We start from the raw sequence: 25788 nt of genomic DNA on the forward strand, positions 1-25788 counted from the left end.
TTCCTGGGAATGTTCATGAATTATTCTGGTCATTTAATGCATCCTAGCTCTGCATTTTGTGGGTATCCATTCTTGGTAGCAGCAAATCTGTCAATTTAATTGCTTTCTCTTTAGCCTCAAACTTTTTCTCATTAAGTTGGTGTTATTGAGGATACTAGGATTGAAAAGTCGTTACTGGTTCTCTTTAAATTCTTTTATTTAATAAAATGAACTATCTAAATAAAAATCCCTCCCCACTGTTTCCTAAATGCTATTACTTCCTGTTTGGCACATGGGAGCTTCAGCCTGCTTACTTTTTAATTAAAAGTAAGTTTTCAGCTGCATCTTTCATCATCAGAATTTTCTGTCACCTTGAAATGAAGGCTCTGGCATTGTCTTTTAAATTATTGAGCACTGGCCGACTAGGGGAGTTCAGTTTAGAGTATAATTAATCTTCTTAACTACTCTCATCAACCTGACTGTCCAGTCTGCTATGGTTTCAGCACTCCTGTTTGCTGTCCCTCCTTTGTTTTTCTACCCACCAATACATTTAAACACGAATATAATCTTTCTGCATGCTTGCTAATTACTGAATTCTGTATTCTTTGTGTTCTGACACGTTACAAAACATTTCCCAAGGTTGTGTCTGACATGAATAAGTTGGTGTAGAGAGCTTTTCCTTTGTCTTTTTTTTAGCAGAACTTGGAGTTGAAAGCAGCTTTGCTGGGGGAGTGACTTTAGACCCTCTGGGAAAACGTTATGTATCTTTTTTTTTCTTTCAATTTCACTGATTTGCAAAAGATCTAAAAAATTAATCCTTTAAGCAGAGTTGAACTAATTTGAAATCCTAACAACTATTTAGACTCTTCTGTTGAAATGGGAAAAAAGGTTAGTGATTTATACAAATTAATGTTGTCACAGTGTATTGGCAAACTTTGTTGCTCATGAAATAAGTTGTTAAAAAATCCATAGCAGGATTGAGAAGGAGAAGAGCAGTTCCACCGAGTGGAACAGCAGGGATCTGAGCTCTGCTTCCTAGCTCTGCCGCAGACATACGCGAGCACTTTACTGCCTCTGCAGTCCTGGGTCCTCTTTGTGGTTTCCTTTCCCCTTCCCATTTTGTCTTGCCTAGTTATTACAGCGTTAGGGGCTGTGTGTTTGTACAGCCTCTAACGCTGGGTAAGCACCCCCTGTACAAATAAATTGTCCACATAAATAAATATTTTCTTCACTGAGCCCTTTTTACACTGGGAATTCACAGTTCCCTCTGATTTATCTCACGTTTAGTCTCAGAGGAATAATTGCGCAAGATTTACTGTGAATACCTGAAGTTGTAGCTGTCTGTTCTCATTGTGCTTTCTCAGATGCTATTGTCTGTATACCTGAATCATAGCTGTCATACACTTTAGAGGGCAAGTACCATTTTCTGTGAATTTTAGCATCTAGGGCCACACATGATTCTGGTGCTTTCTACCTTCAGAGTTTCTCCCTATGAAAACATCAGCTTAGATGTACTCTTGCAGCTATCAAGCAGCAATTTACACATCCTGCTATGCCATTCTGGTATAATTTCAAAAATAGTGTTTGGATTCCTTTTCACTTGGGAAAGTTGTTAGTTTCAATTTAGCTTGCTCTTCTAAGGAACAAAACTTCAGCTGTTATGGATTAGAATTCATGAAGCCCAGTTTCCCAAATGGCGAATCCTCTCCTACACAGCCCTGTGCTCCGTGGAGCATGCCTTGGCCAGAGGATGGCCTGCCAGCAAACCTGTTCTTGGTCTGACAGCTTTCCTCACCAACTTGCCCAGAATGGGAAAGTGGAAGGTTGGTAATCAGCAGCAAAGCCAACAGTCAGTGTTTTTATGAGTAAATGTATGAAAAACAGAAAATTTATGAAAAGCGCTTCGTTCTTCTGTAGTATAAATTTACTGAGCCAAATTCTAACCTGCTACAAGTTGGAATGGCTCCATTTGATATAAAAGAAATCATATCTGCTTGCTGTGTCTCAGTATTGACTCCTTCAAGTCAATGTGTGTAAATGGAGGGTCTTCATTCCCTGTTACATGGTCTCACATCACCAAATCCACTTTATCAGGAATCACAGCAGTTACTATTGCTGACATCTAAGACCACCATGTTATTTTATTCATCTGCTCTTCAAAGCCAGAAGTGCTGACAACTTTCAAGCACTTGATAGTGGTGGTTTTCACTGGAGCACCCTTGACAGGTATCATCCAAGGACACACATGCCCATGCAGCAGAACACATGAAATTTTAATCCAGACCCAGAGACAAATTTCATTGCTCAAGTATGGTCCACAGTACAAATTGAAGTTCATAAATGGAAATAAATCTGAGAAGAGACCAAATTCCTTGTGCAAAGGGACAGGTACCAGGGATTTTGTAGTGTCAAATCTAGACTGAACTTAATGCTCAAAGCTGCTGCAACATGGCTATAAAGTGGCATATTCTACAGAACAGTCTGCTAAAAAAAAAAATAAAAAACCCTCTTAAACTAAGTGGTGCTCTGAATTGAGTCCTAAGTTATTCATCAAATTTGTTAGTCTTCAAAAAAAAGTGATTGACATATTCTGAAAATCTCCATTACCTACAATAACCTTAAAAACTTTTTCACAAGCCTGTGTGGCTATCAACTCCCCAGCAAATTCACTATACCACACTGTCTTCCCGTAGTTGCCAATTAGCCTGATCAAAGCAGGCCAATATAAAGGAGGGTTGGATTTTTTCTCCCCTTTCCAGTCAAATATGACCCACTTACCACTGTTATGCAGGAATATGTCTCAATCTGTCACCATGGAAATCATTTGATGTCACAAATGTGAGATTGTTGAATCAGTTAATATGTCAGGCAGGTAGACCAAGACTAATTACAAAGGAGAAAAATTAAATTTAACACACACGCATTTATTGACAGTAAGTAATGATGGGAAAGAAAATTAAGCAGCAGCTTATGATTGTTAAGTGGTCCAGAAGAAATACATTGAACTTCTTATGAAAGCTGCTATAAGTGTTTAAATGACTTTTGGATTATACTGTGGAAACAGTATGTACAGTGTCATACACCTTATAGCTTACTACAGACCTGCACTCTATAATTCTTATTTAGAATTCGTTTCCATTAGCAGTTCCATATGCTTGTTTCAGATTTTTTTCCCTCACTGGTACGTTTTACAGTTACAGACATATTTATAGCATTAGTTTCTCTTTCATTCGCAGTGACTTACTGATAGAGTATATCCACAAATTATTAGAATTATTGAAAGAAACTATTTTCTTTACTGTATTGTTCAGCAGTGTTAACCTAGTTTGAGCTAGGTATGCATCTGTGCAAATGAATAGTTGTGTGAACAAAAACTCACCAAAATTACTGAATGTTATGTCTTAGTTTTTATTGCACATATATTCACATAGACTCTTCATTTAGTGTCTGTTCACACAGATCATTTGTTACTGTTTTTTGCTGGTTTTGAGGAGAAAGAATACATATCTGTTTCTCAAACACTACAGTTGGAAAGAAATTATAATAAAAATTTATAATATTTGTTTTATCTAACTTTCCTTCCTTTCCCCTTCAGAAGATTATTTACTTTACCTTCCATACAGCAGAGGGAATAATAAATTTTAACTGGAGGTAGATTTTTCATCTTAGTTGTCATTTAAAGGGATTCTGACAAGGTTTGTTAGACCTAAAAATCAATTCACAGTACTTTGTTCTTTGATGCATCTGTAATGGTTTTGTAAAAATGATTATTTCTTTCTTTTTTGTTATGGCTTACAATTAATAGAAGAAACAAAAACTCGAAAAGGATTGATTTGCTTTCTGCAATAACTAGACATCCACCATGAAACATGGCAACACCCTTATCTTCTGAAGGGAGATAGTAAGGATTTGCATTAATAAGCACCACAGTTCTTCCCCACTGGGCTTTCTTCCAGCCAAGATACTAGTCCAAATAAAAAGAAATAGCTTGAAGTCATTCCATCCTAGTTGACAGTGGCTAGAGAATTAAGTCCAAATCCTTGTATTTTATCCACCAATAGATTATTTCATTCCATTCTGCAGCCAAATGGAGTCAAACCAAGCTCAGATGTTCTTTTCTCAGAACAGTTTGCTAAATGTGACTTTAAAAAACATTTTCATGGAAGCAACAAAATTTCACTCTGCTGCAGCTCAACCACAGCTTCAGATGTTCTTCAGTGCAGTCTGTAAAAACTCTAGGTAAATGTCTCTCAGCTTTCCTTTCCTAGGTTAGCTGTGTCTCATAGTTGCTGATGTGGGCAGGGAGAGGCAGAGAATGTTTTGGACCTACTGACCTTAACTCAGCAAATCTTTGCAATGTTGGTTCTCCCTTCTGGTACTGCAGAAAATAAATCTCAGGTGGAAGAGCTGTGTCTTAAATGTGGGTTTTGCCCTTGTTCTCAGGGGTCAAAAAATCGTTTGTTCTACATACACTATCTTTTTCTTAAGTAGCCAGGTTTTCCTTGCTTCCACCGTTGTTTTTGTAAAACAAAAATGTGACAATCCCTTTTCTCTCTCTGAGTCCTCTAGCAGACTGCTAATGTTTAGTCAGAGTTCGCTGAAGTGACTGTCAGCTTTACATTAAGAAGAATCCCTGTATGTAAACCTCTCAGACCATGGAGGGACACTACCTTTCTGTCCTGGAAGCTGTCCTTTTTCTGGTAATGCATTTGCATAATATTACAGTCATCTTGGTTGGAGGAGAAAAGTATGCAAGGAGATAACTTTCAAGGTACTTCGATTTTTCCTAATGCTCTTGCCAGTGAGTCACTGCTGTTTTGATCATTTTGTTTTTTGAACTACAGACTCAAAAGATTGAGAGAAGCAAATGAGGGGAAGTGTTCTTCTCTCTTGCAGCAATTTAGAAAATGATTTTCATGTTTCATCTACACAAAGATGATTTAATTAAACACTTTAATCCTGACCACAAATAATTTATGTAGGGGTTCAGTGAGAGAAGCCCAGCATTGTCTCGTCATAGAGCATTTACTTAATCCTGTAGTACCTGCTTGATAATTACTCCCTCAGATCTGTCCTTGCATTAGCTGCAAAATTAGCTTAGAGGACTTGGAGGAAAAGAGGAGGGGAAAAGTCCTTCAAATTAGTTAATAATTTATGATTGCTCTTGAGTCAGCCCTGATTCAGTCTTTCTGAGGGGTGAACCTTCCCATCTGTTGTGAAATGAAATAACATTAGTACTTTTCAGTTTCTAGAGCTGCTCAGAATCTGATAATGATATATAGAAGGTCTTTTCTCCACCTCCAAAACAGATAATGATCTCTTTTTAATGCCTTTGTGTCTTAAGTCACAATCTCACATAAATCTTCCTTTCCTTCAGTGCAGACATACTCACACATTTCTCTTCTTGCAGGATTGATCTTATAAGCTTAAATGGTAAATTGTTTATTTTCCTTTCATGGAAAGACAGGAGCTGAGTTCCTCTTCATGTGGTGATAACAAATGGAAGGCTGTCCCAGAATTTGATCTATGCCTTGGTATTTGTTTCCTCATGCAATTAGTGTGCTGAGCCTAAGTGACAGAATAAGAGCTTTAAATTTAGTCAGAAGGTCACATCTTATTCTAGAAGGAATAAAAAAACTGGCATCTCACATGTTGTAGAGGGGGGTTTTGTGTTCTTTTACTCTTTTTTGTTGTTTTGAGTATGTAAGTACCATTGAAAATGTTCCCTACATTTCTTACACCATTTTACAATCCACAATTGACAGTCCATATTTTACAGCATTGAACACAGAGATAATCACACAAACTAGAAAGACGATAGTCTTGTGAAGAAGAAGTTCATTTCTGAAAGCCCTTAGGGCATGATAGGGAACAAGTGTAGGACCAAGCTGAAAGTAATGCTAATGAAGTGGGGAGTTAAGAAATTCCCCAAGGGGGAACGCTTATGTCACTGTAATGGAAGGAGGCTGAAACTGGATGGGTTAAAATAAGAGTTAATTAAGATACATTTGAAAAAAGATATGTGCACAGATGATTTTGCAAGAGTTATTCTGAGCCACTTACATTACCTTTTCTTAGTGAAGAGTAAATCCTAGGCAGGTCTGTCTGGGACTACACAGTTGGATTTTATGAGTACGATGTTTGTGCACCTCCAGGAAAGAATCATGGAGAAAGAAGATCAGTTTTGCCTTTTAAAAGGGCAGAGGTGGAAGCTAAAGTGAGATACTGAAAGGAGACTTTCACAAATCTGTCAGGTTATTGAATCTGTCCTCAGTGCTAACAAAGGATTTACTTTTTCTAGAGATTAGAACAGATTAACTGTAAATGTCCCATTTACTGGATGCTTTTGGAGCCATAAACCGATGTCCTGACAATTTTGCTTGGAGTGATTTAAGAAATTATTGCCATCATCTCTCCAGTACTTTTCCATGAGCTGTATTAATAGATTTTATGGGGACTCATTGTCCCTCTCACTCTCCATATAGCCATTATAGAGGGCCAGTGAAGAGGGCTGCAGCTAACCCTGATGGCTGTACATGGAGATGAACTAGGTAGGCAGTAACTCCTGCCGTGGGGTGGTAATTTCTCAAATTAGTGTGCTTGCTTCTACAGCACTTATATGACTGAGGTCTGAATTAATTCTCACAGTGTTAAATCAAATGGAATCAAAGATTTCATCACTACATTTAACTGGGTCTTACTGATCTTCTCAATACACAGCCAAATTGTTATCTACATCACCCTTTTTTTTACTTACTGCCTTTCTGATCTGCACATACATATTAATTTGTTGCTATTTTTCAGTACTTGAAAGGCAATCCATTTTTAATTTGCTAAAGTATTAAATGTGTTTCTGTTATAATTTATATTTCTTATGGTGCTTAATGGATCTGCAGCATGAGTGACAAAAAGGCAACATCAGTTTCCACCACATGGAACCAGCCAGTGAGGGGTCTGGTCTGTCATGTGATTATCTGGTGGATAAGGGATTTCTTTTTTCTTCCCCAAGGAAGACAAAGAGGGAAACCCTTTGTTTTGTAATTTTTTTTTTTTAATGCACAAGAGGCTTATGGTACAGATAGGTTGTGGATAATTATCTTACTAGTACATTTTTCCCTTTTTAAGAGCAAGCAATATGTGTCATCTAATATCTGTGGTTATGAGGGAGTAAGTTAGCCAAGTCCCTTTTACAGATTTCAATTTCTATGTTGTTTTCCATCTTGTCCTTAAACAGATGAAGAGGAAAATAAGTAAAGAGAAATTGATTCATATATGACTTCCTGTTCTTACCCTTTTGATTACAGAATTCACTGAGATGCAAAATAGATTCAAAATTCATAACAGCATTTTACTATTTCATAGAAGAAATGTTGCTTACACTCCATGCGTTAGTAGAGATTAAGGGGGGATTAGCAGACACCGTAACTTCCTGCCCTTTGCATGCTCTCCTGCAGTGGTTGCACAGCTGGTTTCCTGCTTCTTGATGTCCTCAGAATTCTTAATACTTTCATGCCTCTCTCTCATTTTATTGTGGAAATATGGTTTATCATATCTAGACATTTTCGGTATTTGAGCTGATTATTCTGATTCTTTAGTATTTTTGAATGAAAGCTTGCATGCTAAACCTTTCTATAAAAATCACTTTAAAAAAGCAGTTAAATTAGGCTCAGATTAACAAAGGGACACTGTTGTTTAAATTTAAATCTAGGTGGAGTTCATACATGCAATTAATAAAGCAGTTCACAGAAGTTTTTCCAAGCTGCTGATAGACACCTTGTTTTTAACCACAGCACACGGGCATTTTAAGTTCTGCTGCTGTGCTTGCCTACAGATGCTATTGTTTTGGTGAAGCCAGACAAACACTAGCTATTTTCAGCCTAAAGCCATTTTACATCTTTCCTCTCCTGCACATAACCTTTTAGAAGGTCCAAACAAGTTGGCCTCATTACAGGGGAAGAGGTTGTGGGGTGCTAGTGCGACATCTTACATACTAATGTAGGGGAAGGAGGACACGGCCAGAAAAAGGGAGGGCCTGTGTGAAAAGTTTGAGTGATGCTTTTTCGCAGATGCAGATGACATGTGAGGCAGTCTGCAGTCTGACCGGATATAAAGCCCTTCAGCGTCCAGGAAGAGAAACAAAAAGACTTTTCTAACATTAGGACTGGTAGACTTCTGCACTCTTTTTGCTTTTTATCTATATAATGTCAACTTTATCCAGCGAGTGAACTCCCAGTAATGAACTCTGGGTCTCTCCCCATCTGTCTCACTAAATGCCACTTGGAACAAGCACCTTTTCATTTGACAATAAAATCAATGAATGAAATATTAGAGGCTTGAACGATATGATGTGCAGAATACATTATGGGAGTTGTTGTGTTTCAGTAGACAGCAAGTCTTGCCCTTTCTTCTCGTTATCATCAACAGATCTACTTAATGAAACTGGCACCTTCTGCAAATCTCTCACCTCTTCGCTTTTGGACTTTAACTCTTTTGTTACACTTTAAAGACTCTCTGACTCAGAACTCTGTGATAAAATTCTGTACTTTCTGTGTACTATTGGGCTCATATTTTTCAGCTGTTTGTCTCAGTTAAAGCCACTAACTAATTAAACAACAGAGAGGGAGAGGGAGCTTAAGCTGATTTTCATAACACTTGTTTTTATCCCTTTACTCAGATGAGACAGCCTTCTTCCTCTTTGCTTAGAGATTCTTCAGAACAGCAGGAATCTCTCAATACTAAGCCAATAAGCAGTGGAAAAAGGGAAATGTCAGTGCTGAGGTGCACTTGTGTTAAACATTCTAAAACCTCTGGAACTATCCGCAAAGACTGATCTGCAAAAGACTAAAAAATGGGGGGGGTTATTGCTTTTTCCAAGCCTTCCTGGATTCTCCATCAGGAATACAAACTGCTTCATTGTTATGCTAGCAAAATGTGTCATACATGTAGTAAACAATCATAAACTAAGTTAATGAACTAATGCTTGCTAGCAATCCATATGACATACTGTACTATTTAATTGTGGAGCTCAAGGTACTGAGCTCAACCTCAAGGTGGCTTCATAACTTTATCTTTGTGTCAGTCTTGACTCTGTAGGTATTGGACAGGGTTATTACATGATGGCAAACCTAAGTCAATGCTATATATGGTTTCAAGTTGAGTTTAGAAGTAGACACGTATTCAGCAAGAGAACATCTCATCCACTTTACCCTATAAATCTAGATGTCTCCAGGGTACAAGTTAAAAGACAGAGAAGGACATAGAGAAAGAATGGTTGTGTTAAAATTTAGGAGCAATTCTCTCCACCTTTATTAGGTGTTTGCAGTCCTTTGACAAAACAACTTGCAACACTGTCAGGATAAAATTTTCCATTTTGTTCTCCAGGTTATTCTTTTTTTCTTATATGCACATCCGCTGTTTAACCTGACTGCAGAATTGTCCCCTATTTCAAGAGTCTCCTGCTCAACAAAGAGGTGACCCATCTGTCATTTCAGGGAAAAAGGAACAGATCCCAAGACTCTTGAGCTTGTCACTAGCTCACGAGGCTTCTGGTACAGCTACTGTTTTGTAGTATCAGGCAGAAATATCTCTTATTCTGTAAGCTCAAAATGCAAAACAGTAGGTTATTGTTTGGTATCAGAGCTCTATCATATTTCCTGATACATGTTTAATTGTGCTTAATCATTAGGTGTGAACAAATGTTTGCTGATACTGCTGATACATAAATAATTCTTAGTGGTAGTGTTTGTGAGCTCTAACCTGTCTTGAAGCCCATAATTAAGAGGATAAAGTGAGCTGTTTACACAAGCCAGTTGTCAGTATAGTAAGTGCCATTAATAGCATTGGCAAGAAGTGCTAGGTAGGTAGCAGCATCTTACTGCAATCTCTGTCTACTGAAGAGACAACTCCTGAATTTTCATCTGGAAAAATTTGCAGAGGCTGGTTAAAGCCACATAGCCAAAGGGAAATGCAGAGCTTGTTTATTTGTTTAACAGAACTGAACCCAACAAGGAGGGAAAGCAATGTCAACATAGTTGGATTTAAACACCACATACAATAACTTGGCAACCTTTTTCACATTAAGTGGGTGATACAGCCCTTTTCTACTAAATATGGCCCTATTTTTTTCTGATTTGGTTTGTTTTTGTTTTTTTAAAACTTGTCCCTAGAAAACCAATCCTTTTCATTTTGTTCTTCTCGGAGTTTTTTTCTGCCACTGTTTCTACATTCTTGGATTTCTCTTAATACTTTCTCAGGGAAGTACTTATGATACATACCTACTGATTTCTTGCTTACAAACATTCCTGGTGTGTCCATCAATTTAAAAGATTTGTTTCTTTTAAATAAAAAAGAAAGGGGGTTTAATATCTTGCTGTTTACATATGATAACTGTCCAAAAGGATGAACAGTCTTTGAAATATTAGAAAAGTTTTATTCTCTGTATCTAATTCATTGCTAGTAAACAAGTTTACAGTTCCAACAACCTCAGACAACAATCACTGGAACCTGATGAAGTGTCGTGATGCAGTGGTGTTGCCCTCCTTTTACAGAACAAAAATGAGGGATGAACAGCCAGCTTCTAAACTCTATTACCAGGTTTGAATCTGAGTTGAGAATGTTCAGTTAACAGAGGCAGCTTAAGGTTTACATTGCTACAGCTGAAATATGCAGCTGCCTGAACATCAAGAGGAAAGTGATGAGACATGCCTGGAATCCCAAGGGATGTACCCAAAGTAAATCTATGGCAGGGCAGAACATAGCATTCAGAGATGTGGCAAGGAAAAACTCAGCCATCAGTGGACCCAGTAAGCTGACAGCTGCTCGGAAGGCTAGCTGAATGGGAATTTTGAAATGATGACTGGCAGTGACAGTTCAGGCACTAGGCTATCACAAAGAACATAGTCTGTCAGTGTCTAAAATCGGTGCTTTGGGTCTCACAAGTCCTGGCACCTGTTCTTGGATCATCACTCACCTTCCTGGTGACCTTGGAAATGTTACTCCATCACCATGTGCCTCAGTTTCTCCTGCTTTAAGGATGTCTCTCCTTAACAAAGTACTACTACCGAAAGGCATAAGAGATTTATTGATTACACATTGCAGCCTGCTGCTTGGCTCCCCATTACTGAGATGTGTTTCATAGATGGGTTTGTGCCAACAAAAATGTGCATATCAGGACCTTATCCTCTTTATAAAATTGATGCACTTAGGAAAGGCAGAGTCATAGTGTATGGATAGTTATTTTCATGGTCTTCACACACTCCTCCAAGACAGTTTTATTGCATTATCTTTGGCAGCAAAAAAGAAAGCATTTTTTGTTCAGTACTCACTTATTCCTTCATAGCCCAAATTCAAGCAGTGCTTTTAATAGCTCGTATGTTCCTGAAACTCTAGGCCCTTTCTCTCGGTCCAATGCCTAAATAATAGAAGTAGTGGATTTGAATTGACTTTGTTCACAAGGATGTTTTGCTGCCTTTAAAGAAAGAAGTTTTCAATTTTATAAGAGTGTGGGGTTTTATATTGAGTAGATTAAAAATTAAAAAGGACATCACAATAAGGGAAAGGAACTGTTGTTGCATGTGATCTTTACACTGCCATTGGTGTGAATAAAAAAGTGAGGTGTGTAGTCAGAGCAGTGAGTACATCTCACTGACCTCCTGCAGCCTCTTTAGAAAGAACACTTACCAGCTAAGAAGGGTTCATGTCAAGTCTCCTACTGCTGCTAATTAGATGTCAGTTCTTCTGCTGGGACAATTTGTGCTATAAACAGTGACATAAAAACTGAGGTAAGGATGGGCTGGCTCAGCAACACGTGAAGCTGATGAAGCCTCTCTTCTAGTCTAGCTTACAGTTCCACAACCATTTCAGTGGTCAGGCTCATTCTTCCCCAGACTCCATGCTAGAGCACATTTCATGGCAATTTGTTGGGCATGTCACATAATCATAGAATGAATCAGGTTGGGAGGGACAACAGTGGGTCATCTGGTCCAACCTCTCTGCTGAAGCAGGGTTATCCTAGAGCACGTTGCACAGAATTGCATCCAGACAGTCCTTGAAATGTCTCCAGTGAGGAAGACTCCACAACCTCTCAGGGCAACCTGTTGCAGTGTGCAGGCACCCACACACTGTAGAAATTCTTCTTCATCTTATATAAAGTACTGAGGTCCCCTCTCAGTCGTCTCTTCTTGAGGCTGAAAAGGCCCAACTCTCTGAGCCTGGCCTCATAGGCTGCCAGGTAGAAAACCAACAGAAACTTCTCCGTGTGTCCAGTCTCTGAATTCTTAAGTTACTGGCAGCACAGGAATCTTGTCATCAACCCTGCACAAAGCCTTGCCATTGTCACAGAAAACCTCAAAAAGTTTTGTTTCAAAGTAAAAGTTTTTTTCTACAGTTACTCTTGTGCTCAGCTGCTAAGAGTCCATTTCCCTGAAATTCTGCAGATGAAAGTGCTGCAAATATTAATGATAGATTTACTAGCTTTGCTGTGGTTTGCTGGACTCCTCACTGTCCTCTTAATTTTTCTAACAAGCCTCCTTGGAGGACACTGGAAGATGCATGCAAACCCAATATATTTTCTTCTCTTGATTGATTTAATTCTTTCATCTTTTCTTATGAAGATGAATCAGATTTAGGTCTTTACCCCAACCTTTCTCAATCTAGTTCTGTATACTTCATCCTCATGATCACCTTTTATGTATGCCTTTTGAATCCTCCCTCCTACCACATACAAAACACTTATGTTTCTCTCTGTACAGACCCTTGATGAGTTACTCTCTTGTCTGGTCCATTGCTGTAATGTCTTTTCCCCTTGTCACATCCCCATCTCTGAGTACATCCCGAAGTCATCTGATACCATTGCTTTACATCCTTGTTTCAGCATTGCCAGAGTCTTCCTTTATTCCTTTCACTAGCTCCTTTCTCTTTCACTGAGTCAGCCTGGCTCATCTTGACTATCTCTACTTGATATACTATATTTTTCTCTGCTTTGTTTATCTACCATCCTTTCTTATCAGGTATTCGCTGCTGGTATCTTTTCTGTTTCTCCTGGCACCAATGTGCTATCCAACACGATGCTCCCGTGGAGCCATCCTCTCCTCTCCCAAGACAATCCCGCAGTACCTTCAGTGAGCTACTCTTTGGCTTCCTCATCCAAGCTGCTCCTTAATAACTGTCCATGTAGCTTCTCTCCATGAGTATTTAGTCCACTAAGAAGGAATAGTGGTTACTGGGAAACAGCAATGTACTTAATGCAAATGAGATATCAAATAAAAAAGTTTAACTTGTGTGGGAGGCATTTTTCCCTGAAACTTTACATTTCCCCATGTAAAAGAGAAGTCTTTCACAGCAGACGGCCTTTTCCTATACTTGCTTATATATATTTGCACACATGTATCTGTATATATTCATGCATGTATATATGTATGTGCATGTATATATGTGTATATATATACAAATATAATGCATATATCTGGTACACGTATGCAAACCTGTGAAATAAATGCACAATAGAGGTTAAAGTATTCAATTCTGTTGAACACAGTGTATCCTATGCTATACAGGCATGTGAGATGATGTCATAATCTGTTTCTGGGTCCTGGCACACTTGTGCTACAGTGCACACACAAGATTTCATGTATGTATTTTACATTGGATTCATGGTAAAATTTATAGAGGAAATAAACTGCTGAGGAGTTTTGTGCTTGAAACATATTTTCAGGGTATTTGTTGCATGGGAAGACAGAGTCACTTTTGGGAATGAGAGAGGACATGGCAGTAGAAGAGAGGAATAAGCTTGGGAGCAGGAAGAAACATTAATTTATATAGACAGTGCAAGAATTGCAATGGGCAACAATAGTGAGGATGGAAATCTTGAGCTTGACAGTGATCTGAAGAGGTGGAAGTAGTTAGAAGTACTACTTCTAACTTAAAGTAATTAGGTACTTAATGTAGTTAGAAGTAGCAAGACAGAGTTCTATTCTGTTCTCCTTTAATAACCTTTGCTTACCTATTATGTTTTTAAAGGGTAACAAAAATATATTCTTCTTTGGCAGAGACAGCAATGCTATTCCAGCCTAGAGAAAACAGAAATAAAATTAGAGAAGATGCAAAGCATATCTCCATAATTTTCTCCAAGGTGGCTTGGGAGACAAGTCATCACATCTGCCTAGTAGGCTTTTATGCACCAGTAAGAGTTACAACAGCCTGACAAGTTGCATAATGCTGTACCCTAGGACAGTACATGAACATGTACATATTCCCAGGCCATTGCAAAGGCAAACTAAAGCATGTTAGCTAACACATTTTTCTTTGTATTTGTGACAAGCTAAAAGGACATGTACAGGCAGTTATTCCAGCTCAGTTGATACACAGTAAGTCACATTATCTGATCCATGTATCTAAGCCCTAAAGCTTACGTGATGTTAATTTCTGCCTTCATCCATGTCCCGTATCAAACGTCAAGGAACACTGGTGAAAGCATGATTTGTTATGGTGTCTTCAAAAATAAAGGGAAAAAGGAGAAGGAAATTATACAGCTACAGTAAATACAGGCAAACATAATTTCCTGAACCTTTTCAGTTTATCTTGGCATGAGAAATAATAACTGAGAAATAAGCGTTTGGGAGGTACATTATTAGAACTGAGATTTTACACTGATAGGTGGGAAAGGAAAACCATTAACAAGTAGCAAGGTTTGTTCTTTTTTTATTATTCATCAACTTAAAGCCTGAACTCTGTGGCATGATGGGCAATTCATGGGGCTAAAATAATTAAAGCAGAGTGATGTTCCATGGTAAGGAAGTTCAGTATCTGCTTCTTGCAAATGGAATTCTAACATTTCTTTTGATGTTAGCAGTACTATCCTGAGAAGGATCTGTGGACTGCTGAGTTGTGAAATGTGCTGTTAGATTATGGGCAGGGACACTCACTTCCTACCAGCTGTGCCAATCCATTCCAGCCCAGCTGCACCTGCATTTTTTATTGTTTTTTTCTTTCTTTTCATCCTTTACTAGCCATGGCAGTTTCTTATTTTGATTTATTCTACCTCAGCTGTAAGGGAGTGGTTATAAAGAACAAGCAGACTTCCAGGATGGAGTCAACAAGTGTTGGTTTAAATTTTGTCCTTCGGCATCTTTTTGCCTAAGACTTCTTTCAACCAGTTGAGATCCCTTTCGTATTTCCTCGCAGTATAGCTTGTGGTGTCTCATGCTCTCTAGTGTGTTCCATGTGTGTCACAGGTTGAGAGATGCTATAGTTTATTTGTATGAACAAAGCATCAGTTGCTTAGGGATACATTTGCCTCTAACTTGTAATTTCCTTCATTTACTTGTGCATTGCACTCTGTTAATATTACCAGTTTTCGGTAGCACCCATGGGAAGATAAATCTTTGATGGTCTTTTATATGATCCTTTTGCTCTCCCCCAGATTTTCCACCTTCTTGAAAAATGGCTTATGGAGTATAATGTGAAAAATTAAATATATATATATATAAAATATATGATATATGATATATAATATATAATATATTATATTATATATTGTATATTATATATTATATATTATATATTATATATTATATATTATATATTATATATTATATATTATATATTATATATTATAGTAAAGAGGAGACAACATTAGAAAGTTAGAGGAGTACCGTGTTGTCATTAGGGTAGAGTAGGATGATCCTGAAGTAGTGTGGAGTGGACTTGGTAATCTCTTAAGGTTATTTTTAGATTGATTTCCATTCACTCCTTGAATGCTTTCATAGCGTTCTGGTTTATTTGTTATATGCATTGGCCAATCTCTGCTGCTCACCCTCTTTGAAACAGCATTTGATATACATGTGGAGGTTTCTGACGTTCACCTGAATTACAGATACCACAGGGGAGTATCACAATCAGTTTTCAAGCCAACTATAAAATTGAATTAATCACTTCTGTCTTTATGTCTTGCTTCTCAGCCCAGTCTTGTCGTGGGCCATACTGAAATTTTAGTAATACAGCTGTGGTCTTACATAAGCAACGTATAATGATCATTTAATGCTTTCAGTGCCCTGCTGTGACCATACACCAAATTTTATGAGCATAGCTGGGATTTTAAAATGGCCTTCAAAGAGTGCTTTCTCAAAAGGTTGCAAAATAATTTCCAGTAGCAGTCTCAGTGCCCTCACTGAGCATGTCCCTCTGTCAAAACACCATTCACTTTCCTTTCTCTGACTGGCTCCAAATGCAGTTTTCCCTCCATCCGCTGTCACCAGAGCATCATTTCAGTCACTTCTCTTATTTAAATTTTATACAGCACATTTCAGGATAGATAATTAAGTCCTTATCTATACAAACATTCACTTTTCAGTTGATTTTTAAGCAGTGCAAACCTTCTAGACACATTTGATTTAAAACACATTTTACTCTAGCTGCAACCAGCTGCTAATCAATGTAAGATAAACTGAAATAAAACTGAAATCATAATTTCTATGCAGCATTCTACACAGGCTTACCTAAATGACTTTTAAATTGCTCTCTTAAATTAAAACAGCGCAACATTCTTATGTAGGTAAACTCATGGAATCAAATATTTTTCTGAGGAAAAGGGATTTCCTTTGTGACTGAGAAAAAAATCCCTGAAACTAGTAGCAGGGAGCATGGGAAGAGAATAATTTGTTATACTGAGCCTTGTTCTTCAATTACATTATCTCCATCAGAGTATGAACAGATCTTCATATTAGATGATCATTTTACCAACACTTACTTCTCACTAGGAGGATTCTCCATCATTGTATTCCAAAATCAAGCATTCAGATTTGTCTGGGTAATATATTTCTGTCAGCATGACAAGGGTTCCCACAGTGTTTATTTACCCAGACTAGCCAGGGGAGAAGGAAGAAATGAGCTGTGCTAGGCTTGCTGTCTGTTACATAAGCAGGCTCCTTCCCAGTGTATGGAAGGAGCCAGCACCAGACCTTCCGTATTTCTCTTTTGTTTTCCATTGATTGACTGTCTTCTGTCTCCTAATCTGCTTGCAATTTGCTCATTTCCAGGGCAGCAAGTTCTTGGCTTAGTAGAGAACCAGAGTGATTGGTATTTGGGCAACCTTTGGAAGAATCATCGGCCCTGGCCAGCACTTGGGAGGGGCTACAACACAGGTAGGACCCGAGGGTTTTCTTCAAATTAGCGTTTGCATTGAACATGCAATCTGTTTCCTGGTATGAGAGTATACAGAGAGAAAGATGTGGTAATTTACTCCTCCCTCCCTAAGCTGTGGCTAAATTTGTCTTTTAAAACAGCAAAAATTATGCAGTGTCATGCATTTTGGAGTTTCCTGTCTTCTTTAAATGGTGTTAGAAAAGATTGTGTAGTGTCCTTTAGGGAAAAACAGAGCTTTTCAGCAATCTGACAGATCCTCAGCACATGTCCTTCGAGATTTCTGTCCGTGATGACACGTATGTAGGCCCAGCAAGTGGGAATGAATAGGAATTGCGGCTCGTTTTCTGTAGAGAGGTAAATGGTATCACAAAATGTCAGCCCAATAAAGATATAACTCCTGCAGGACAGCAACAGGGTCATAATTGTCCTAATAAAATGCAAGCTACTGGCAATCAATTTCTGCTGCCATGAGAAAGGAATAAAGGCGCTAGATCAGAGAATTTATTAGGTTACAAAAGACAGGTCTTCCCACTGATTTGTGTTTGGTGTGTGTGAAAACATACCAGGTGCATAAAGAACACACACATACATCTAAATCGTTTCTGTGGTAGGCTTTACATGCTGATGCAGTGAGTTAAATTCCTTCTCTATTTGTAATAAAAGGACAGAACAGATGGTAAAGCCTCCATTTGGAACAGATGAGTCCATTTAAATATCCCTGCACTATCAGAAAATTATTCACCATAGTAGTGGTTTTGCTTTACAGAAATATATTGGTTTGAATTAAACAGACTAACTAGAAAAAGAGTTGCACAAGTTGTGGTTGGGTCATCCATATTTCTATATTCCTTTGTATGTTTGCGGGAATCCCACTAATTTTGGTGAATTTTTATTTCAGTCCCTGCAAAGCACCTCTAGTCTGTGAAAAGCTTCAAAAGAATAGCCTAACAGAATATGGATATGGATACAAGATTTTGGCAGAATAGGTTTGTTTCATGGTTCTCCACTTGCCAGAATTGCAAATAGAAAGGCTGGGTCTGCTCACTGCTGTTCCCAGCCCCGCAAAAACATGAGACAGAGATAAGTTTCATGGATTTGTCCTGAAACCTGAAAGCTTACATTACACACAGCTGAACTTGTTGATGTCAATTCTGTTTGCAGTTACACCACAAAATATTATCTTTTGTTCTGCTGAGAGATGACCACCTCATATAGTTACCTTCTTTCTACTACAGTTTTGCTTTTTCCTTTCTGCCATTTTAATGCTGATAGGGAGAAATGTGGCACAACCACATAACGGTAGAATAACCCAGAAATGTATGGTGGGTAATATCTAAAATGCAATTATGTTAAAAAAAGTGCCATAAGGATTTAATTTATATCGTCTTAACTTACTGTTCCAAATGGTTTATAGGGATACCACATGCCAGTGTATCACATAAATCTTCCACTGAAAACAAAAATAACTGAATATCTGCAGTCCTTCACATAGATTGCGTGTGTTTATTCTTGTATTAATACATACCTACCAGGCCATGCATGATCCCATAATCCTGCCCATGATTTTAGTCTCCTCACAATTGCAACTCACCTGTAGTTATAAAAACTTTTTTTTTAGAAAGAAAAACAGAAGGTAAATAAAGTGTGGGAGATTGACAAGTGATCATAAGAAGTGGAATGTTGTTTTTTCAAGTATGTGGAACAAGAGGTCACTGAGTGAAACAGTGCAACCTCTGAGAAGTAGGAAATTACGTTGACAGAATCAGCACCCTTTACTATAATTTCTTGATTGAATTCATTGTTTGCCTCAGTAATCTAGGAGAGATTGGAGCTGTAAATTTCTCAAGGAAGATGAAACTGGAGCTTGTTTGATGCGTTCACTGAATTGAAATAATTGACACTGAATGCAACACTGTGGCTAAGGAGGATTCAGAAAGCTAAAAGGCAGGGGCAACAGGGGGCACAGAAAAGAGAGGCAATATCTCTAAGCAAAACACTCATGAAAGACAGTGGGCCAGAAATGGGAAGACATAGAAATTCAGGTGCCTAGAGCTGTACTTAAGAAGAGTAAAAGGGCCCCCAAACCCCTGAAACTTTAATGAGCTAAACAGAGCTGGATCAGGGAGAAGCTCTGAGACAGACTTTGCTTTTGCTCTTGGGAGAGTGTTTACTACAGACCTAGGATACCATCCTAAGAAAAGAGATTTTTATGTGAGCCTCTTCAGCCAGACCTAACCCTGGCAGATTTGATGCAGAAGCATCCCTCAAAGTCAAAATTCCTCCACTACTTCCTCCCAGTTTCTGAAGGAAATAATTGCTGTTTCACTCATATCTTTCTCTTGTCTGAGCCACTCTGGACAACATATATGTTGGGGGAGTCTCAGAAGGCAGATATATTAAAAGCAAAGGTGTGTTTATTCCTTCTCTGCTAGTTCTTTAAACCCAATAAGCATGTGTAGTCTCCTATTCCTGTGTGCCCAAGCCAAATCTCCTGACAGCCAATACAGATTTTCAAGGAAAGATTTTGTTTGTTTTTTATTCTTCTTCCTCATTTGCATAGGCAGATAATCCAAGTCATGCTTTAGTCCATGATAATGTAATTGTAGGACAACCAGACCAAACTCAAAGTCATTAAGTGACAATTTAATTAGTGTTTAAAATGTTCTTAGTTAGAACCATTCTTTATTTGTGATAACACTCTCTTCCTCAAGCCATTTTAATCACAGTTCCTTCTGTACCACAAAAGTAACCAAGTTTTTTCTGTACTTCACTGGCCAACACTCAGTAAGCTGCTTAATCAAATACTCTTTATATATCATCCACTCCATGTTGCTTGTCTGCACTGAGTTTAACTCTTACAGATTCCTTATACTTTAGTTAAAGCACACTTTTCTTGCTATACAACCTATATTATCTTTCACTGACTAAACTGTGCTTTTGAAAGTATTGCCTGAGCCACACTATGATTTTTCTCTTTAAAGGTGTTAAACTGACAAGTCCAGAATTGCACTGTGTGGTTTGATGTTCATTTCTGGAGTAACAGTCATCTTAGTCCTCAGAAAAGTACATTGTCAAAGAAATTCTGAACATAAAAGCTTTTAGTACTTTGTCTGCCTTATACTTTCCATCATAGTGAAGAACAGCTTTTAAAAGCAGTTTCTGGTGACTATTAAGACTTCAGGCCACTTCTTCAGTTGGTGTGAATCACCCCTGGCTTCTCTGGCTTTAGTGCAGCAGAGCCAACTTCCACCAGCTGAGAATGGACTCCATGCCTGTTAAATGGAGCTTTAGGATGAATATGTGACTGCAATTTGGGTGCCAGGGGAACATTTCCAAAAGCTTTGACCCCAGGGATTTCAGAATCCTAGACTACAGAAGCACATCCTAAGGATTTGAGGCTCATCTGAAATGCACTGGCTCAGTGCATCTGATACCAGATACCGTAAGGAGGTGTTTCAACAGCTTGAGCTGAGGATTCATACTCCCACACTGAGAAATGTGACGTTACCAGACTTGTGGATTGAGAACAGAAGGGAATGGCTAGCACCTAACAATTACTAGGCTACATGTATACCATGCCTTATTAGTCCCATGTTTGTAATGACTGGAACAACGCTAGAATGAACCTCTTTCCTTCATTGTTTCCCTGAAAAAAAGGACTCGTGGAAGTCGAATTGGAAGTTGGAAGTGTATGTTATATCATTTCTGCACAATATTTAACAATTTTGAATGATAAAAGACAAGCATAGAGTAGACTTTATGTGGAGTAAGTCTGGATCAAATCTTCTGCTTCTTCATGATGGTACTGTGCATCTTCAGTGCAGAAAATAAATGACTAATGAAGCAGTGCAAAATGGGATGGTGGTAGACACGGAACTGCCTGTGGTCCAGTTCCAGAAGCCTGATAAAAGCTTTCAGCTGAGCTCTACAGGCTTCTGCTCATGACATTATGATAATTGTTCTCATGTATATTGGTTGCTTGAGAGTGGAGATTTTTTTCATGTTGTCTCAGTGAATGAAGAAGTCAGAAAACTCATGGTTTATAGAACCTTTAGATATCCACCACAGGGGCCTGACCAAGCTTAGCCATGCCCTTTCTAAATGCCATTGCAATATTCCTGTCTCCCATTACATAAAACATTAGTCATATTTGGTATAGGAACTGGTATCATTAAGCTTGGTTGAAAGGACAGGAGCAAACAGATGAAAAATGCTTTTCAATGATTAAAAAAATATGTCCAACACCAATGTCAAGTCAAAAAATAGCACTTTCTTCATCTACTCAGGTTCACACTCTACCAGTTTTTTGATTAGCTTTTTCTTAGAGTTTTAGAGTTGTACTCGATGATCCTTGTGGATCCCTTCCAACTCAGAATATTCTGTAGTTGTGTGGTTTTTTCCTTTAAGACACCGTGACTTTATTCAGTAAATATTGTTATTAGTGCAAAGCATACTGATACACATATGCTTTACAAAATGCAAAGATGCATTTGAAGTACAAGTATCATGTACACTGTACAGGTAGCAGCTTAGGAAGTGCCTGCATATGGTTGCTTTTAGGCTCAACAGGAAATGTTAGTCTGTTTGTGTCAAAGGTGGGTAGCTAAACTGATAGTTCTCCTTTTGATAACTACATCCTTACCTTTGTTGACCATAATCTGTTGCTCGCACTTAAAATAAACTAGCTTAAAGCTGACTACCCTCAAAGAATAGCCTCCTTTCCAGTCTTTCTTATGCACTTTCTAAAGCATGTGACGTACTGAGGACTTGTTTACAGCACCCTTGATATTTCTAATATGAGTGTCAATATGTATCGGATTGTGAAAATGGTGCCTCTAGTTTGAGAGGCCTATCCACGTAGTAATGGCATTGCTGTGGCTGAATTAAGTTTGCTGTTCATTGCATTCTCTGAGGTACATCCTCTACTCTTTAGCAATTGAATCTATCACCCCCTGTAATAGCTGTCTTTTTTCAAAAAACACCGCCTGACTCTTTGAAACACTGAAAACATTCATCTCTTAAGAAACCTGTGATAAAAAAAAAATTCAGACAGGGTCTAGTTTCCATAGTATTGGAGTAAATAAAATGTATCTCTTTTAGCTGATTAAATTATCCCAGTTTGGGGGGTTTTACTGGTCTGACCTGAGTTCAGAATGTAAAGTTCTCCATCTAATGTACATAAATCAGGCATATAGATGTAACATTCCAATGTAATGATATAAAAAATCATTCTGCAATGTGTTATTTTTAGCTTGATCAAGACAGTTCTTTAGGTGAACATACATACCTTGATCAGTAATTATGTTGTCCAGCACTCTCAGATGCCCCCTCTTTATTGTAGTGGGACAATCATTAGCAGATTAAATTTAGATGAAAGACTTGCACATAAAAGCTTAATAGAGGCATCCAGGTGCCTAAACTGAGAACAAAACCTTCTATTATGTGACAGGAGAACCCCAGACAAATGCATAGCAATAGTAAAACCAGTACTTTTGAAGTGCAAGTTCACTTTCCACTTTCTCATTGTGCTCATAAAAGTGGTTGTGTAAAGACAGTTCCTTTTTGTAGAGACAAAGACAGAGGTTTTAGCCATAGTCCCAAAGCAAAGAAAGAGGCATCACAGTTGGACTCCATCTTTGGGCTCTTAATAAGTAGCTTGGTGCCCGTCACAGAAAGTAGCAGAGTAACTAAGATGTCTTTCCACACCCTTGTGTAACAGCTGTTCCCACTAAGTGGATGCCAACAAAACCAGTTGAATTTCAAAACACTCAGGTACTATTTTCTACAGAAATCAACTTCTTCTGGAAAGCTCCTTTCTATCCGCTTGTCCTCCAGCCTGTACTCTCCATTCAGGAATAGTCCCATTCAGGACTTTTCGTTGAACTTAAGGAGCTTTCTCTGAATAGCAGCCCATCCCCAGGATACTTGGCCACAGACTCCATTTTGTTGTCATGTGTGACACTGCTGAGGATACATTCTATCTCATTTTCAGCTCATTAATCAGAATGCTAAACACTATCAGTCCCAGTATCAACTCATGTGGGATGCCCCTTGTAACTGACCACCATCTGAATGTTTTATTGCTGAACACAACCCTTTGAGCTTGGCAGGCCAACTTTGGAGACACTTTGTAGTCCACTTATCCAAACTCTGTATCAGTTTGGTTACATGAGCACGATAAACAGCTCCTTAGGCAAACTCTGTGTTTCTGTTGTGAACCTAATCCTTCGAAAAGGATTTACTAGAAAAGAAATGGTTGTGGAGGAAAGATTGTGTCTCCTGCTTTTTTGAAAATGCTATAGTTAATTTCCAGGCTTGTTCATTCAGTGCTGCTGCTTTCGTTCCCCTAATCCATTTCTTAGAATGTTCTTTTCCTCCTGAATCTCATGCAGTAAATAAACTGCCAATTAAGGGAGGAAAGTGGGGGGGTAAGTTTTCTGGTCGTTTCTGAATACAAAACCCCAAACCTCTTTGTCATCCAAACAGAAAGAAATACCTTGGAGGCTGTTCAGCCCCTGAGCCACATTTCCTTCTTTGTTGCCAGGGCATTGAGTGAACACCAAACCCAGAAAAGCTATGACAGGTTCTTACTTATTGTGCCCACAATTAGTCTTGTGGGCTACTGTTAATGTTAGAAACTGCTTTTAAAAAACTGTTCTCCACTATGATGGAAAGTATAAGGCAGACACTGTCAATATTAGAGGCCAGTCAAAATAATTAGCACCTGTGCAGAGTGCATTTTCTTCTTCACATAGTCCAAAGTGGAAACCTTGTAAAATTTTTCAGATTTTGACCCCTATTAAATATGATGCCTTTGAAAGGATCAAAACCAAAAAAAACCCCACATAATTTAAAGCAATGGTGTCTGTTACCTTTCACTTTTTGCTGCTTTTTGAGGAAGAAAAAAAAATAGATAAGCATCATGGATAAGGTCCAGATCTGATATAAATGCCTGACGCTTGCATTAAATAGATTTAAGGTGATTTACAAGAGCTGAGGATCATGAAACAGGGGTTTTTTTTCTTTTATAGGTGGGTGGTTCTTTGGTGGAGAGTCCAAGATAGATTACTTTTGGAAGACGTCCTTGGGAGGGCAAATAATTGGCAAATTTCAGCAAACCTCCTCAGTTTTTATCCATAAAAACAAGCTTTGTGTGAACCCTTTTTCCAAACACTCCTGCACACACAGATGCAATGACTGGACCTCCTACATAGTAACCCTGTACAGGCTGTATTATTCTGTGATTCCTCTTAAGGACAGCTCATCCAAAGTCCAGTTCCTCTGGCTTTATGTAGAGTTGTGAAACTCACTCAACAGTCTGTGTTTTGAGGCACTGACATATAGAATTGCATATTCAGGAAGAATTAAGAGGTGCATGACAATCCATCCAGGATGGATAATCACATGAACATGAACTCTAGGTTTAATGTGTTTGACAAAATACTGTGTGTGATCATTGGATATGTAAACAGGGTAATTTCAAGTATGAGTACAGGAGATGCATTTCTTTGTATGGGGTGTAGACCTTTGACTCCTGTCATATCTGATGTCTGCATTGCCAGATCACTTAGCTCCCTAGTTCATTCTTTGCTCTTAGCTTCTTGATTATCCACAGGGCACAGAAGTGAGTTGGTGCCCTGTCTTTCTCAGGGACCAAACTGTCCTTTTTAAATAAATAAATAAATAAATAAATAAATTTAATGCAATTTGTTGGTAGTTCACTCCAGGAAGTATTTCTGGAAGGTAGTATGGACAAGACTATACTCTTTTTGGCACCTCTTTCTAGTCCTTAAATGCAGCATCAGAAGATTCATATTCCCACATGCCCTGATGACATTCTCCAGTGCACACAACATAGACTCTCAGTTCCTTGCTAAAAACTCTCCAATGTGGGAAACTGTGACATGGATCTCTCATAATGTAGCAGATACTGAGAAATACAAACAAAATAATTCTTATGTCTAAAAACTGAAGGAATGCAAATGAGACCCTCAGAGAAAAGTATTATGTAGTATGAGACAAGTACTACCTATCATGAATGTGGCCAGCCTGCTCAGTGAAGAGCTAGACCCTGAGCAGTGTGTGTAGAGCCACTCTGTAGTTGTGCACATACAACTGTGTGTATGGTGATCTGGGTGCTAGGGATCACTTCTTGGAGTGGATATATTTTAAAATGTAGGTTTAGCTACTTCTCCAAGTCTAATCTCCACAGGTCAAAAATGAGTACTTACGAATTTGCAAAGTTCAGGGATAATACTGGAAAATTTCCCATAAAGTTGGGGAAAAGGACTCCAGGAGCTTATCTGGGAGCAAGTCAAAGGATAGCTTGATCTTAGCTTATTAGGATCTGCAGGAGAAAATAACATTTCTTTATTAAGAAAGAGGGCTTGCCAATTTAGCAAAGGTTCAACAAGATCAAGTGACTGGAAGTTCAAAGAGATGTCCAGATTAAATAAGGGTAGTATCCTTCATCAGGGTTCCAATTATGCATTGGAATAACTTATCAAAGTTCGTGATAGATTATCCATTATTGTAAATTTTTAAATCAAGACTGAATGTTTCTCTAAAAGTTATGCACTAATAGAGCACAATTTGATTTTGCAAAATCCTATGGCCTCTTTTATGCAAGAGCTAAAAATTATCCTTTCTGACTGTATCATTTTAATAAGT

The 25788-nt window shown here is 38.3% G+C and overlaps 1 protein-coding gene across 6 annotated transcripts in view; it reads left to right on the forward strand.

Moving 5' to 3' along the window:
* The window catches only part of LARGE1 (LARGE xylosyl- and glucuronyltransferase 1), a 276414-nt gene that overhangs the window by 195019 nt on the left and 55607 nt on the right, over nucleotides 1-25788 (forward strand). For all 6 annotated transcript variants that reach the window (XM_027715068.2, XM_027715069.2, XM_027715065.2 and 3 more), the window contains one exon: nucleotides 17013-17117. In XM_027715068.2, coding sequence (XP_027570869.1) covers nucleotides 17013-17117 — 105 coding nt within the window. The remainder of the gene's footprint in view (nucleotides 1-17012; nucleotides 17118-25788) is intronic.

This window comes from Pipra filicauda, unplaced genomic scaffold (assembly GCF_003945595.2).
Source record: "Pipra filicauda isolate LSUMZ 115617 unplaced genomic scaffold, ASM394559v2 scaffold201_size1378038_pilon, whole genome shotgun sequence".
In the NCBI taxonomy this organism is placed as follows: Eukaryota; Metazoa; Chordata; class Aves; order Passeriformes; family Pipridae; genus Pipra; species Pipra filicauda.